The following is a 13,993-nucleotide window of genomic DNA, read 5'->3' as shown; positions in this document are numbered from 1 at the left end:
TGCTGCGCCAGGTGTTTCTGACCTGCTGACCACAAATATGAGCCGACAGACCATAAAAGAGGGGGTGGCATAAGACGCACGTGAGAACAGCAGTGTTTTCCAGACAAATGAGTCAATCACCTCGTTGTTGATAAAACTAAATGTATGCTGAGATATTTTATAAGAAGTGTCTTCTTCATCGTAAAACTGACAAAGCCTAGGCTTATGTCAGTGTAGTAATCCATCAACCTAGCATGGGATCCCAAAAGAGTTTGGGGACTAAGAAAACTCCGAGAATGGAGGCAGGGATTCCCATACATTGAAGTGTATGCATATCGTAGAAAGTATTATGAAAACATCATGTATGCTACCTTCTTCAGTTCAGCTCCAGAAACACTTATTACATAGCCACTACATGTCAGGGTCTCCCTGTTTTGGAGAAACGTACCTTTATGAAAGGAAATTCCTATATCATACACTTGTAGCCCGAGAGGAACGTGAGCTTGCAGTTGAGAACTATTCATCTATCTCAGTGCTGGGTAGAGTTATCTCTTAAAGGTGCTTAAGGCACTCACAGGTGCCCATCAACCAAAGCCAACAAGTAAAAGAAAAGCCCTAGACAAAATAGAAAATTAAAGCACTCCAAGTACTTTACTTTTTACTTTTCTATTTCAAAACAGTAGGAATCATTTACAAAGTGAAGGACAGGTTGTTTTATAGGGTTCCGTGGAAACACAGGTCTCTTGTGTAACTACCTTCCCACCCAGGCTCTCAAGAACACAACCGCTGCAGAGAGCAAGGCATCAGGAGAGAAAAGTCTGTCATGGCACCTAGGACAGTTTATCCCACCGTCTTGTTGGCTATGTGCTTCATTTATTTTTTTTTTAAGATTTTCTTTATTTGAGAGAGGGAGAGCACAAGCAGGGGAACGGGAGAGGGAGACAGAGAGAGAGGGAGAAGCAGACTCCCCACTGAGCAGGGAGCCTGATGCAGGGCTCGATCGCAGAACCCTGGGATCATGACCAGAGTTGAAGGTAGATGCTTAACCGACTGAGCCACCCAGGTGGCCCTTGATATGTGCTTGATTTTAAAAAGCCATAAGTAAATGCTCAAATGAGGTCCAGAAGTAATAATAACGTATGTTAGATCCTCCTCCTCAACTCCAAGCAGCATGGGGAATTCCTTTACTTTAATAATCCACCCAGGAGAGCCAGTGGTTTGGGCTGTAACCTCTAGGTCTAACTCTTAGGTGGCTGATTGACTCTGCACGTTACTTGATGGTTCTGGGCTTCCTTTTCCTCATCTTCTCGTGGGAAGGATAATAATCACCCTGACGTACGGTGTGTTGAGAGAATGCGATGAGAGAGTGTCGGAAGGGTCTGGGTATGGTGTCTGGAGCACAGCTGCTGGGATTTATGATAGTGATAACAGTGATGGGAAAAGTGATGATACTTAGGAGGTTAACTTAAGCTCCTCTAAGCCTGCTCTCAGTCACTGGGAAAGCAATCAATCCATAACCTAGTGCACAGAGAGTGTGTGCCTAATGAAAGCATATGTGCTCAGGAGGACCACCTTTTACTCCTATGTCAAATGATGGCACCCGTCTTCCATTTCCATAGACCTGCATTGTCACTGGCTTACAGGAACAGCTGCGGACCAAAATAGCCTGGCCCCAAGTCCAGAAACTCATTTTTTGATCCTGGCTCACAACCCACTTTGTCAAGGGACTCAATCTCTTTGGTCCTATACAACAAGAACAACTACTTCAAATAATTTGTGAGTCTAGAACCTCGCCGATGAAAGGAGAAGTAGGAATGATATTAAACTTTGCCATGTTTACGGTTGCCAAACGATGCTTTGTTCATGCCCTTCAGGTGATCTAATTCTGCAACCAACTTTAGGTTTCAAGCTCTGTACCCAACCACACTGCATTAAAACCATGCTTGGAAAGGACGGCCAGCTCAAAGATTACATCGCCTTACAAAGTTGAACTAATCTCTTTTAATGCTTTACTTGATATCAATATTCATAGAGCCATGCTTCCTCCAATGGTTTATCAACCTCTTAAAAAAAAGATAAATGAAGTTGTTTGCATATTGACCCTGTAAGCTTCCCCAGTTGGTTTTCCCACTGCTTCATGAATATCAAAAGCCAACAGAAAGAGTAAAATAAAATTACTCACTTATTCATATGCACCAAATGAGCTCACACGCCTCAAAAATAAAGGTGGTATTATTACTTCTTGTTTGTTCTTCAACAGAGAGGCATTATTAAGATTAGGGGGAACACTTGTGCTCTGCAATATAAAAGCCATTCATTCTCCGTTTCTACTTCTGCGAATGCATAGGAACTTTGGTACGAACCTCTGTTGTCTCTGACAGTGAAATTTGGATTGTGAATGATTTCAGGGGGTAGACTGAAGATAAATCTTGGTCCGTTGGCTGTGTCATCCTTGTCATCTGCACTAATTGTAACAATTGGCTGAAAGAGAAAGGTGGCCCATAAATAAATCATGCTGACATTGTCACATCATTTATTCAACAATTCCTGGCTGGCGAGAAACCTGGGTTTAACAAGAGAACATAGGTACAGAGCTGAAGTAGGGCTCTGAAGCCCTCTTGGGCAGTGGGTGGTATCTCCAGGAGAAGCTCTCAAGAATAACCCATTTCCAATTGCCTCGTTTATAGCCAGGGGAGGGGAAAGAAAGCATGATTACCTGGTTAGAAAGTGGCTTGATCTGATCGCTCTCACAGATGAAGCCTTCATAAGGGGCGGCAAACTTGGGAGCGTTATCATTGACGTCAAGGACCCTAATGGCCACGGGGACTTTGGCTTCCTGATGCCTGTTGTCTGAAAGAAGAGAATTCAGACAGTAAATTCAAGCCCTTCATGACATTCCAGTGTGTGAGCCAGCTTGAGCATGGCTGGTCTATAGATAAATAAGCATCTACAAATCTTGTCTAAGGGTCCTGCTGCTCTGGGTTTAAACAATCCTGAGGGACAGCGTTAAGTGGGGAATCCTTTGGTGATGGCTATGAGCTCCAGGCTACTGAGGGCTATCAACTCACATGCCAGGACTATATACCCAGTTCTACCAAAAAAAAAAAAAAGAAGAAGAAGAAGAAAGAAAGAAAGAAAATATCTCAACATGTTTATATGCCGTCTTTGATAGATAACCAGGAATAAATTTTAAAGTTTGGAAAAAATATGCTTAAGACTGAAAAATATATTCGATCTCAGCTGTCTGTCATTTTCCAGAATATATAGAGAGTCTGATGGAATAAAATTTGGTAAAGTAGAATCAAAACCCTTAGGAGAATACTTACGGATTTCTGCTGCAAAAACGGATATGTTGAGCCAGGCGGTTTCCTCTCTGTCCAAAGGTTTTGTGGTTTTAATAAAACCGTCCTCTGGATTGATAGTGAAAAACCTGTCGAGGTCAGTGTGACGATCGATGGAATACCTAAGCAGAATGTAAATGAGGCAATTAGACAGAGATATTCTGAGCAGCTTAATATTTGAATATTTTCTCCATGCTATATTTAAAACAACTTTTTCAATGAAATGCTTGAGCTAGGTTTCCTTTTTAATCAAATTTACTTTTTTAACTTCATACATGAATCTTTTATAGAAATCATTTTGCCACATTGGAATTCTTTATTCAGTACAATGAATGAAAGAGCTGTTTAGCATATATTTGATTGAGAAGCGTAATGACATGTTGCATATTTCTTCATATTTACTACAATCACCCACCATCTGAATATTTATGAAACTGCATTTGGGAAGTGGGACTGCCTTGCTCCCAAACTACTGAGAAAGTCACAAATGTATCAGACCTTTATTAGATTTTTACAATATTAAATTAAACAGTTTTAAGTTTATCTAAATTTATCATCAAGGATCATTTATGGTCCTAAAAAAATCAGTTTTGTCTTTATTTAAAGAAAAATGCTAACTCTGTCTTGATGAATGAATTTATTTAGTTTAATTTATTTGGTTTTAGGGGTTCCCAGGGAGCATCATTCTGAATTCCATGGTGGACATGAAAAGCAGGCTTGGTCAATCATTTGTAGAACGTTCTCCCCACACTTTCATAACGGGCTGTGCCTAATAGCATAGCTAGAAATTTTTAGCTACTCCTGTCCACTAGAAAATTTGCTTTTTTCTAATAAAAGACAAAATAATTTCCAGAATATTACTGGATTATATTTATGGTAAAGGGAGGAGGGAATGGAACAAGAAGAATGGCCTATATTGAGGTGTGGTAAGTTAACATATCTTGCCCAGGATACCTAGAATTTTAAGAACTGGAGTCCTGGCTTTAATAAGTCTGTTGACTTCCAAAGTCCCTTTCCTTTTCACTCTGCCATAACTGTCTCCAAATGAAGAGCGAAGGTGGTTAAGTTAACTCTGGGAGTTATACTGGGCTTCCTAAGTTTACTGGGTGGTTTCCTGCTCTTGGAGGGCTTGGCTGTGCTTTTCTAAAGTTTACAGAATACCTATGTCTGAAGGCCTTCATCAGGGGTCATAAGAGCCAAGATATATTATCGGTGGCAAAGACCATGGACGTCAGGCATTTTAATCCCTTCAATTTACAAATGATGGGATTTGCAAATGGCCGATTATCTATAGTTTCTGGGGGAGCCAGTGCTAGAATCCAGATCTTCCAATTCTAGATCATGGTGTTTCCACAGAAGTCTCCCACATGGAGCTGCACTTCACAGTATAAAAGACAAGAGCTCGTCTATGATGTCATTAGACACCGAAGCTCCCTACGGGAATGGAATGATGAATCCCCCGCCCCAGTCAGGAAACTGAAGATAAACCATTTACCCCTCATAAATGTCAGAGAGGCTCAGTAACATAGCCTTCAGCACATACCCCTCTGTGAAAAGGAAGCAAAAATAATAGAATTTCTTTTCCCCCTGCTACCAGGGAGTTTACTATCTAGTTGGCATGACAAGACATACTCACAGGGAGAAGGATAATTAACAATGCAAAGTACTGTTTTCTGGAAGCAAAGGGCATGAATTTTGGTTTTGTAAAGTCCTAGATAAAAGTTCATGCTCCAGTACATATAAGCTCGGTGATGTTGGAAAAGCCACTTCAGTTCTTTGAACCTCAACTGACTTATCTCTTTAACGGGAATATTAACAGTACCTAGAGTTTAAGTTTATCTGTAAGAATTACAGAATTACATGAAATGATGATACAGGATAAGATACACAACCTAGCACCTCACACACTGTAGACAGCACAACAAATCATGGCTGCTTTTCTTTTTCTTGTTGCTGCTGTCACTTGCTGTGGACAGATCACGGAAGTTCTCAAATGTCAATCTACAGAGTATGACCTTCATCCCACAGCCAGTGAAAACTTACAGAAGGCTTTTGATCAGAGGAACAAATAAATGGAATCTGCCATGAGGATGATTAATAAGGGGTGGGCAAGGTGGTCTAAGCAAGAGAAAGAGCAGAGGACGGGCAGAGACGTGGTTAGGCTCTCAATGAGGTAATGGTCCAGGAGCTCTCTAGGAGTGAGAGCGGGGACAGAAGACTGTGTGATGAAGAGAGCACTGGCAGGAGGCTGGGAGAGTCCTAGAGAGTTCCTCACCTGAGTGTCAGAGAAGGCGACATTGAGAAACACAAAAACAAAGGCAGCTTAGCAAGGAGAGGGCAGAATTCCACGAGGGATATGCTGCCACGCTAAGAGACTAACAAGTCAGCTCTACTTCAGGTTTCACAGAATCAATGTGGAGTCAGGTTTACTTATTTATTTTTAATGTTTTTAAGGGTGTCACAATAAATATGAGCTCAAAAATAATTTTTTAAAAAATGAGTGAGCCAGTGAAGGAGAAAAACAAGCGTGTGAAAATTCACAGCAGACAGCAGACTAGGTACAGAGTAGAAATACGGAGAAAGATCAGCCCTGAGGCGGAGAATCAGGAGCGTTAATTCAATTCAGTCATGCATGGGTAGGAATGCTGTACATGAGGGGACAGGCAGAGAGAAAGGTCCAAGTCAAAAGGTTGCATCTCAGGGAGACCCCACTGCCTGGCCAAGGATCAAAGACTGGTGAAAACCCCAGGGTGCTGCTCTCTCAGGCATGAACAGATTACTGCCAAGGTAGCTAAGAAGAGAGGGTATCTCCAAAAGCCAACAGTGAGCAAAAGTGTATCTCATGCTATGGAGTCTGAGAAGAAAGATCTGCAAAATTTCTATGTAGCTAAGAGTCTGGTTGACAATACCGTGTCCTAACCACATGTCCAAGGACACAGGTTCTTGTCCCAGCAAAGATAAACGGGAAATTTAGGTAGAGGGGACAGCAGGACAGGAGGCAAACCTCATAAAAGATTTGAATGTTCTATAATTTGTTTGGGGAACAAGGACTGAGTGGGTAAGGGGGGGGGTTCAAGGGCGGTACTGAGCATCTTTGGATAATTATAGACACGGAAATTGCCTACATGCACAGAACAGCTACCACTGAAAACATGACCCAAATAACCAATCGCAGATGTGGATTCCGGAGGCATGAGGCACAGAGGAAATGAGCAGTTGTTTCAAGTGTTTTTACGTCATCACTCTCCCAAAGGGTTCCTAATGTACCTAGATATTCTAAGTTAACTCATTTAAAATCTATACCGTGGACAGTTTTGAGTAGTTTAAAGGTGTTGTTACACCGACCCTCAGTCACTATACAACGTTTCCTCCTGCATAGCGAGAACACTGTACTCAAACCTTCTTGGGAAAATTTTCATTGGTGACTGTTGGGCTAGAGTAAGAGGCTCAAACTGGACTGAAGGCAGATCTGGACGGAGGTCCAGTCTTCAATACTCAACTGGCTGTGCGACTTTGAAAGATGCATTTCACCGCTTTGAGACTCAGTTATTTCCATCTATTGCATCCAAAGCAGTCATAGTATCAAAGGATGTCTGAGGATTGGTTTCAATAACTTAATGCAACCCATTGTCTTGGGCTGAGAAGATGCCCATTAAGGGCAATTCTCTTCCTTTCTCCCAAAAGAGAACATTCAAGGATTTAAAGGCAATTAACAACATTTTCCTTCCGGTCTTCCTCCCGGCCTTTCCGCATTTTCTTCGGTGTCAACAGAAAAACTCCATTGTTCACGGCAATTTTTTTTTTCATACCAGATTTGTTTACTTTTTTCCTCCAGCTTTACTGAGGTATGATTGACAAATAATAAAAGGTCTATATATAATGTATACAATGTCGTGTTTTGATAGTATACTTTGTGTAAGGATTACCATGGGCAAGCTAATTAATATATTCATCACTTCTCATGTTACCATTTTCTGTGTGTGTGTTGAGAACACTTAAGATGGATTCTCTTTTGCAAACTACAAGTATACATTTTTAAATATAGTTAACAGGCTGTATATTAGATCTCTGGAACTTACTCATTTTATAACTGGAATTTGTACCCTATGACCTGTATCTACCCATTTCCACACCCCCTAGTGGCAACTACCCTGAAAGCACCATTCTGTTCTCTGTTTCTCAAAGTTTCACATTTTTTTAGATTCCACATATAAGTAGTATCATGCTATGTATGTCTTTCTGGGTCTGACTTATTTTTTTTTTTAGCAGAATATCCACCAAATTCATCTAAATTATCACAAATGATAGGATCCCCTTGTCTTTTTAAGCCTAATTTATAATCTATCTATTCATGTATATACACACACATATATATGTATACAGATACATATATGTGTATATATAAATATATATTAAGCATATATATATTTATAATCTATATATACATGTACACACACCCATATACATCACATTTTCTTTATCCATTCATCCATTGATGGATACTGAAGCTATTTCCATGTCTTGGTTATTGGCAATAATGCACCAATGAACATGGGAGAGCAGATACCTCTTCAAGATAGAGCCATTATGAAAAACTGAATAGAGATTCCTCAGAATGCAGCTGGCAGCTGGATTTTTCCTGTGGGCTCTAGCTTATCAACCCTGGAACCAGACAGTCCCTGACGCTCTTTGAGTGTGCCAAGGACAATGCATGACTTAAAAAGTCACTGTGATTTTGTGTGCTGAGCTCTGTGAGGTGGAACCTGCATCTGAGCCATCAGTAGGGTGCCCTGGAAGGGTTTCGAGGGAAGGTGACACCCAAGTGGAGGCGGGAGACATGGGTACCATGTGGCAGGTCTGAAGGAAAGGGGAGCAGGGCTCCCCTGGGGAGGAAGAACATGCGAAGGTCAGGAATCAGGAGAGAGTAGGTTCTGCCTCAAAGAATAGGAAGTGGTCCAGTTTAGCTGCCACTCAGAGTCTGATGCCAAAGTAGACCAATAAGGGAAGAGATGAGCAGGGTATAGCAGGAATCCGGGTGGAGAGGCTCCAAAAAGAGCCTGACACTAAATAAGAGGGTTGGGATTATTCTGGAGGGAGCTGCAAGGGGGAACGCTTTGATCACTGATGACTGAAGTACGAAGTCCGCTATGATGTTTGGGGGTGTTCTTAAAAATGCTGTCTGGCTGTAGGACAACAGACAGGTGGGTGAGACACTGGAGGCAGGGAGACCAGGAGGAGGCCGAGGAAGAAGTCCAGGAAGATAAGAATCAGTGTGGGGCACCTGGTGGCTCAGTCGGTTAAGCGTCTGACTCTTGATTTTGGCTCAGGTCACAGTCTCGGGGCTGTGGGATCAAGCCCTGCCTCGGGCTCCCCACTCAGTTCAGAGTCTGCTTGTTCATCTCTGTTGGCCCTTCCTCCCATCTCTCTGGCTCTCTCTCTCTCTCAAATAAATAACTAAATCTTAAAAAAAAAAAAAAAAAGAAAGAAAGAAAAGAAAAGAAAAGAAAAGAAAAGAAAAAAAAGAAAAGAAAAGAAATCAGTGGAAGGGCCATTTACAAATAAAAACCTGCTGGAAGCCAAGCCCGGGGCAGGTTCCAGGCAGCTGTGCACTCGTCCCTTCTGCATCTCTGATGCGTGACCAGCCTTCTCTGGCTGTCTTCCTCCCTTCTCATCTCCGTCCTCTTCCTCATCAGCCTCCTCAGTCATTAACACACATTGGGCCAGGGGCCCAACGGCCCTCCGGGGTGAGGGGGAGGCAGGGTTCTGAATCACTTTTCTAGGTAGCTTTTTTAAGTTACAAAGATAGATTCTTAATAATAAATAAAGCCTAAATTTGTGTGGCCCGTTGTTATCTCTTCAAAGTTCTCGGTAGCCTTTAGATAGACAAAGCTTGCTCTCCTAGCTCCCTATTCATGGGCTGTGTCACTGGCCAAGTCACTTTGCACCATGGAGACCCCATATCCCCTCAATTTAAGCAACAATAATTCCTATGAAATAAAGTTGACAGGATACATTAGATCCCACGTCTAACACACATAATAGAGTAACTGGAGCATAGAAGAGTGTTCAATAAATTATAATTACAATAATTACTTCATAATCCTTATTCCTACTTCAGCACAGCTCCCTGAGATAGGCCCCACTGAGAGCTGCCTCACTTAGTACACATTGGAAAACCTGCTGAGACGAAATTAGGTAGTTTGAACAAAGAGTTAATGGCAGAGATGGAGTCAAACTCCCATCTTCTACATCTTAATCTTGTTTACACGGCCTTGAACCAGATCATCTTGGACCCTTTTTGAAAGTAAAGGATGTGCTTCCCTCAGGGCTTTCCTAAAACCTCTTGCCTCAAAAATTCTTCATCCAGGCTTTTAAATAAATAATATCTGTACCTTATCGGGCTGTTGGCAGCATCGGGGTCTTTGGCATGCACTCTCCCAACCACCGTGCCAGCGGCTGCATTTTCTTGGACTTCATGGATGTAACTTGGGGCCAAGAACATGGGGGGCTCGTCAGCATCTTCCACTGCAATCTTCACCGTCACTGTGTCCTTGAAAGGCCCGTTGCTGATGAACTTTGGGTCGATGTGCACATTGGCTGCCTCTACCTTCAAGCTGTATGCTCTTTTGGTTTCAAAATCTACGGGCTGGCAAGAAAGAAGAAGAGAAGACTGACAACTGGTTCCTTGAAAAAAAATCACGGAGGAGAAAAACCGGATTGTTTTACAGGGCAGAGTGAATAGCTCCTCAAAGGGAGAAAATCAGTATCTATTCAATATCCAATTACCTGAGCCATTTGGTCAGAAAATCAGACAAATCAATTGCTGAAAACTGGACTGCACTCTATGGGTAATTCCAGGAGCACAACAGACACAGAAAGACCACATCATCGAAAATGAACTTCATTCTATAATAACAACACGAAGGCTGCCCAAATCACTCACTAAAATCATCTAAGGAGAGGAATTAAAACACTACAAAAGTGATGTAGTCCATTCTGTAAAGTGCTAAGAATCTTGGTAACAAAAATAACCCACTGAATTTCACTGTTAGATGACTGTTCTCTTACAGACACAGACACACACACACAGACACACACACACACACACACAGCTGGCTTAATTGTACTGAGAGACTAATTTTTAATTTTCCAACCATGTAGCATTTCCCAAAGTCTGGGACCCTGACTAACAGGGGCGCTTAAGAGGACTTCAGGTAGTTTATGGGTAACTTTGGTGGATGGATTTGTTGAATGACATTAATTTACTTATTAAATTATGTATCGACACTAGTATTCCTTTTCTAACTCTTCGGTTACCAAACAGCTCAAGGATACATCAGTATACCTCAGTATAGTGCTACTTTTTAACATATACATTATGCTTCCTAATCTCCTTTTGAGAGACTGTGATACAACTGTCTAGCTAGAATGTAATGACATCATTTTGATTGCATGCATTTCTAGGTTACCTTCCATTTATGGCAAGTGATATAGGACAGTGAGAATAATGCTTTCCTGTTAAAAGAATGCATATATGTTTAAAAGAAACCCCCTTTAAGAAAAAAAAAGTATCAACAGTATAGATTTCACACAGATTCAAGAAAAATTGAGAAGTCATATTTGAGTGACTGTAGTTATTGAGAAATTGATGGTAAACACTCTGTGTTTCTGGATGAGAAGATGCACAGTGAGTCAATCAGCCAAAGGTGAAAAGTACAACTCTGGCAGGGAAACAAGCCTGGATGCCTAGGAAACAGAACTTTCTAATTAGCACTTAGGAGGATGCTGAACTACCAAATGTTTGGAAAGAGTTGGGTCTTTTAAGGTTAGCATCTGCCTGCCATGCTGTTGTCAACTGCCTGGCACACACTTCCTGTGAATGGGCTTCTAATCATGGGGTTTAGTCCTGACCTAATTCTACAAAGCTCAAAACTAAGGATGATTCCAATTTCAGGAAGGAGAAACACATTCACAGTTTTTCTGTCATCTTCCCGCCCCAACACCCCAGACTCAGGGAACACTCTTCTTCTTGAAGGAAAATCGGACATGGCCGATCCACCCTTCTGGGACTCAGCAACTCCTTTATCCTTCTCTGGGTTACTGAGCAGCAGAAAAGAATGTTATTTATGGGCTGCGGGTATGAGACTGCTGCAATATCTCAAACATCTCTAATTATTAGGCAACATAAACAACTGGTATATAACAGTTCTGAGAGCAGGTAAGGAGAGACTTTCTAATCTCAGGTAGCCCGGTGATGCTCTCAGAGCAGAACTTTTTGAACTTGATTTAGGCATATGGCTAGGGACCCAGAGCCCAGAGCCATGGACAGTTCCCAGTGGACAGCACTGTTGATGTTGAGGCTATGGTAGTCATGCTGTAGTCCAACTGATACTTTTCAGATTCCAAGCAAAACTCCTCAGATCCTTGCAAACATTTGTCTGCAATGCCCTTTCCTAGTTTGGTGGGATTTGACTAAGTCTTCAAGTGGTCAGCCCAATCCTCACTGCCTTGTGGAGTCAATTTCCCTGAGCTGCCCTTTTGCAGTCCCTTATTCTCACCCCTACTAGGAAGGTGGCGGGGTGGCAGGGTAGGGGAGGGAGCATCCCAAAGGACTCTGCTGAGTCTGGTTGATCTTTGCTTTCCCGTTCCCAAGGATTGACTGTAACAAGTGAGCATCTACACTGATTGTTTTGAGTGAATGCGGGACTGGGCTGTTGGATGAACGACCTTTCCGCATTGACCTACGATTTATACCTTGACTCTTTCCAAAAAACGATTTAAGGTAGTTTCCCCTATGAACATTTATATCCATGTTATGAGTAGTTGAAATAAAGCTAAATGAGGCAACACACTACATAAACGATAAAAATCTTAATACCCCCTAGTTTACTAATCCCACCTCTGAGAATTCTCCTTGAGGGATTAATTCAACAGAAAACCAACACAAACAATATTCAAAAGTATGGTGTTTGTCAGATATAATAAAGTATTATATCTAATCAGGGGAAACATACACACAAAACACCAAATCCAACTGTGAGATTTTATTAAGGAAATAATGGTCCATCGATAGGATAGGATGTTATGTAGTCATTAAAAATGATTATGTATATTATATAACAGCATGTAAAATGTTTATGATGTGACATTAAGTTAACAAATCAGATCACTCTATGATTGCAACTGTGTCAAATGTTATATACCAGTATGTATATACATGTGGATAAAGAATATTTAAAAAAAAAGACATAAAAATAGTTTTATTAAAATCGGGGATATTTAAAATGTCTTCTAATGCTGCTCTCACACTGCTTTACAAGGAGTTTATTTGGTAGAAAGGAAAGAGCTCAGAAACCACGCCAGGATCTCTGTGCCATAAATAGCAACCCGCTTGATCAAGGGCGTTGCAATGAACAGATTGGATTTTCCTCCCCAAGTCCACCAAGCCACCAACATGTTTCATTTTTATTTCACACTGGTTCTTCAGCTAACCACATAGACACTGTCTGGATATCCTGAGGGCAGGTTTTCTCTTATGCACCATTACACCCCTGATAGTTACTGTGTCTGACACAGTCAATACTCAAGAAATATTTATTGCTTCCTAAGCTATTTGATACATGAATGACCCTACCTCCTAAATATCTCTTAAATTCTTCACCCTAACCTGTTCTGCCTTCTTCATTTCTTTATAATTTCTCTTTTGGGTTCCAACAACAGTGTTTCAACTTGTCCCATAGTATCCAGCCCAAACTCTCAAGACTGAACTTATTCAAGTTTCTTAAATGTGTCCTGTTTTTTAATAGTACCAAACCCTCAGGAGTGCTCTTTTTTTATTGGGCAGGGGCAAAGACGTGCTTCCTCTCCTTATCTATCTGGTAAACTCCTATTTCTCTAGGAGTAAATTCTTACTTGTATAAAAAGTCATTCATGACCCATATTCATAGATTTTATCACACTTTATTACAGTTGGTTCTCAACTGGGGAGCGATTTTGCTCTATCTCATGCCAGGGATATGAGGCAATGTGTAGAGCTATTTTTAAATCATCACAACAGGTGGGGGGCACTAGTCTGTGTGCTTACATCTAGCAAGGAGAGGCCTGGGATGCTGCTTACCCTCCTACCGTGCCCAGAACAGCCCTGGACAACAAAGAAGCGTTGGTCCTAAAATGTTAATACACCCAGGCTGAGAAAACCTATTCTATTTCAACTATCTTTTCACTTAACCGTCCTGTTACACTGTGACCTCCCTATAGCCAGGACTCTGTCTCTTCAACTTTAATTGTCCAGCCTCTCACAAGGGGTCTGCTTAAAAGAATAAGATCGCAATAACTCTTGGTACTGAAATGGGTGAATGAATTAAGAAATGAGTAAAAATACCATATTAAAGAATATTTTAAGAGAAAAATACATCCATGATCTCTTTTTGTACTCTCTTATATTATTAAATCATGTATAATGGCTTCCATAGGCTCCATCATTTTATACAGTTACATTGATCCCTCAAAATTCTTTTCTTTCCTGGTGGACATTTGAAACTTTGTGCCAGAAGTTCCAGCAAATATTCTTTTACCAATGAAATAACATCATACTGTGCCCTAAACCTCGACTTCAGTGCTTTATAGAAAATTATTCCTTTGCCTGGAATAAACACACTGAATTGGGGGAAAAT

At 41.2% G+C, this 13,993-nt stretch overlaps 1 protein-coding gene across 1 annotated transcript in view; it reads right to left on the bottom strand.

Moving 5' to 3' along the window:
- Window positions 1-13,993, bottom strand: part of CDH11 (cadherin 11) — a 148,366-nt gene that overhangs the window by 16,389 nt on the left and 117,984 nt on the right. The window contains exons 8-11 of the mRNA XM_032854311.1: window positions 9,713-9,966; window positions 3,306-3,442; window positions 2,696-2,829; window positions 2,343-2,460 (exon numbers count right to left, since the gene is read on the bottom strand). Coding sequence (XP_032710202.1) covers window positions 2,343-2,460; window positions 2,696-2,829; window positions 3,306-3,442; window positions 9,713-9,966 — 643 coding nt within the window. The remainder of the gene's footprint in view (window positions 1-2,342; window positions 2,461-2,695; window positions 2,830-3,305; window positions 3,443-9,712; window positions 9,967-13,993) is intronic.

Source organism: Lontra canadensis, unplaced genomic scaffold (assembly GCF_010015895.1).
Source record: "Lontra canadensis isolate GAN:19392208 unplaced genomic scaffold, GSC_riverotter_1.0 scaffold8, whole genome shotgun sequence".
Taxonomy (NCBI): domain Eukaryota; kingdom Metazoa; phylum Chordata; class Mammalia; order Carnivora; family Mustelidae; genus Lontra; species Lontra canadensis.
The sequence above is the reverse complement of the archived record's forward strand: the minus strand, read 5'-3'. Positions and strand labels throughout refer to the sequence as shown.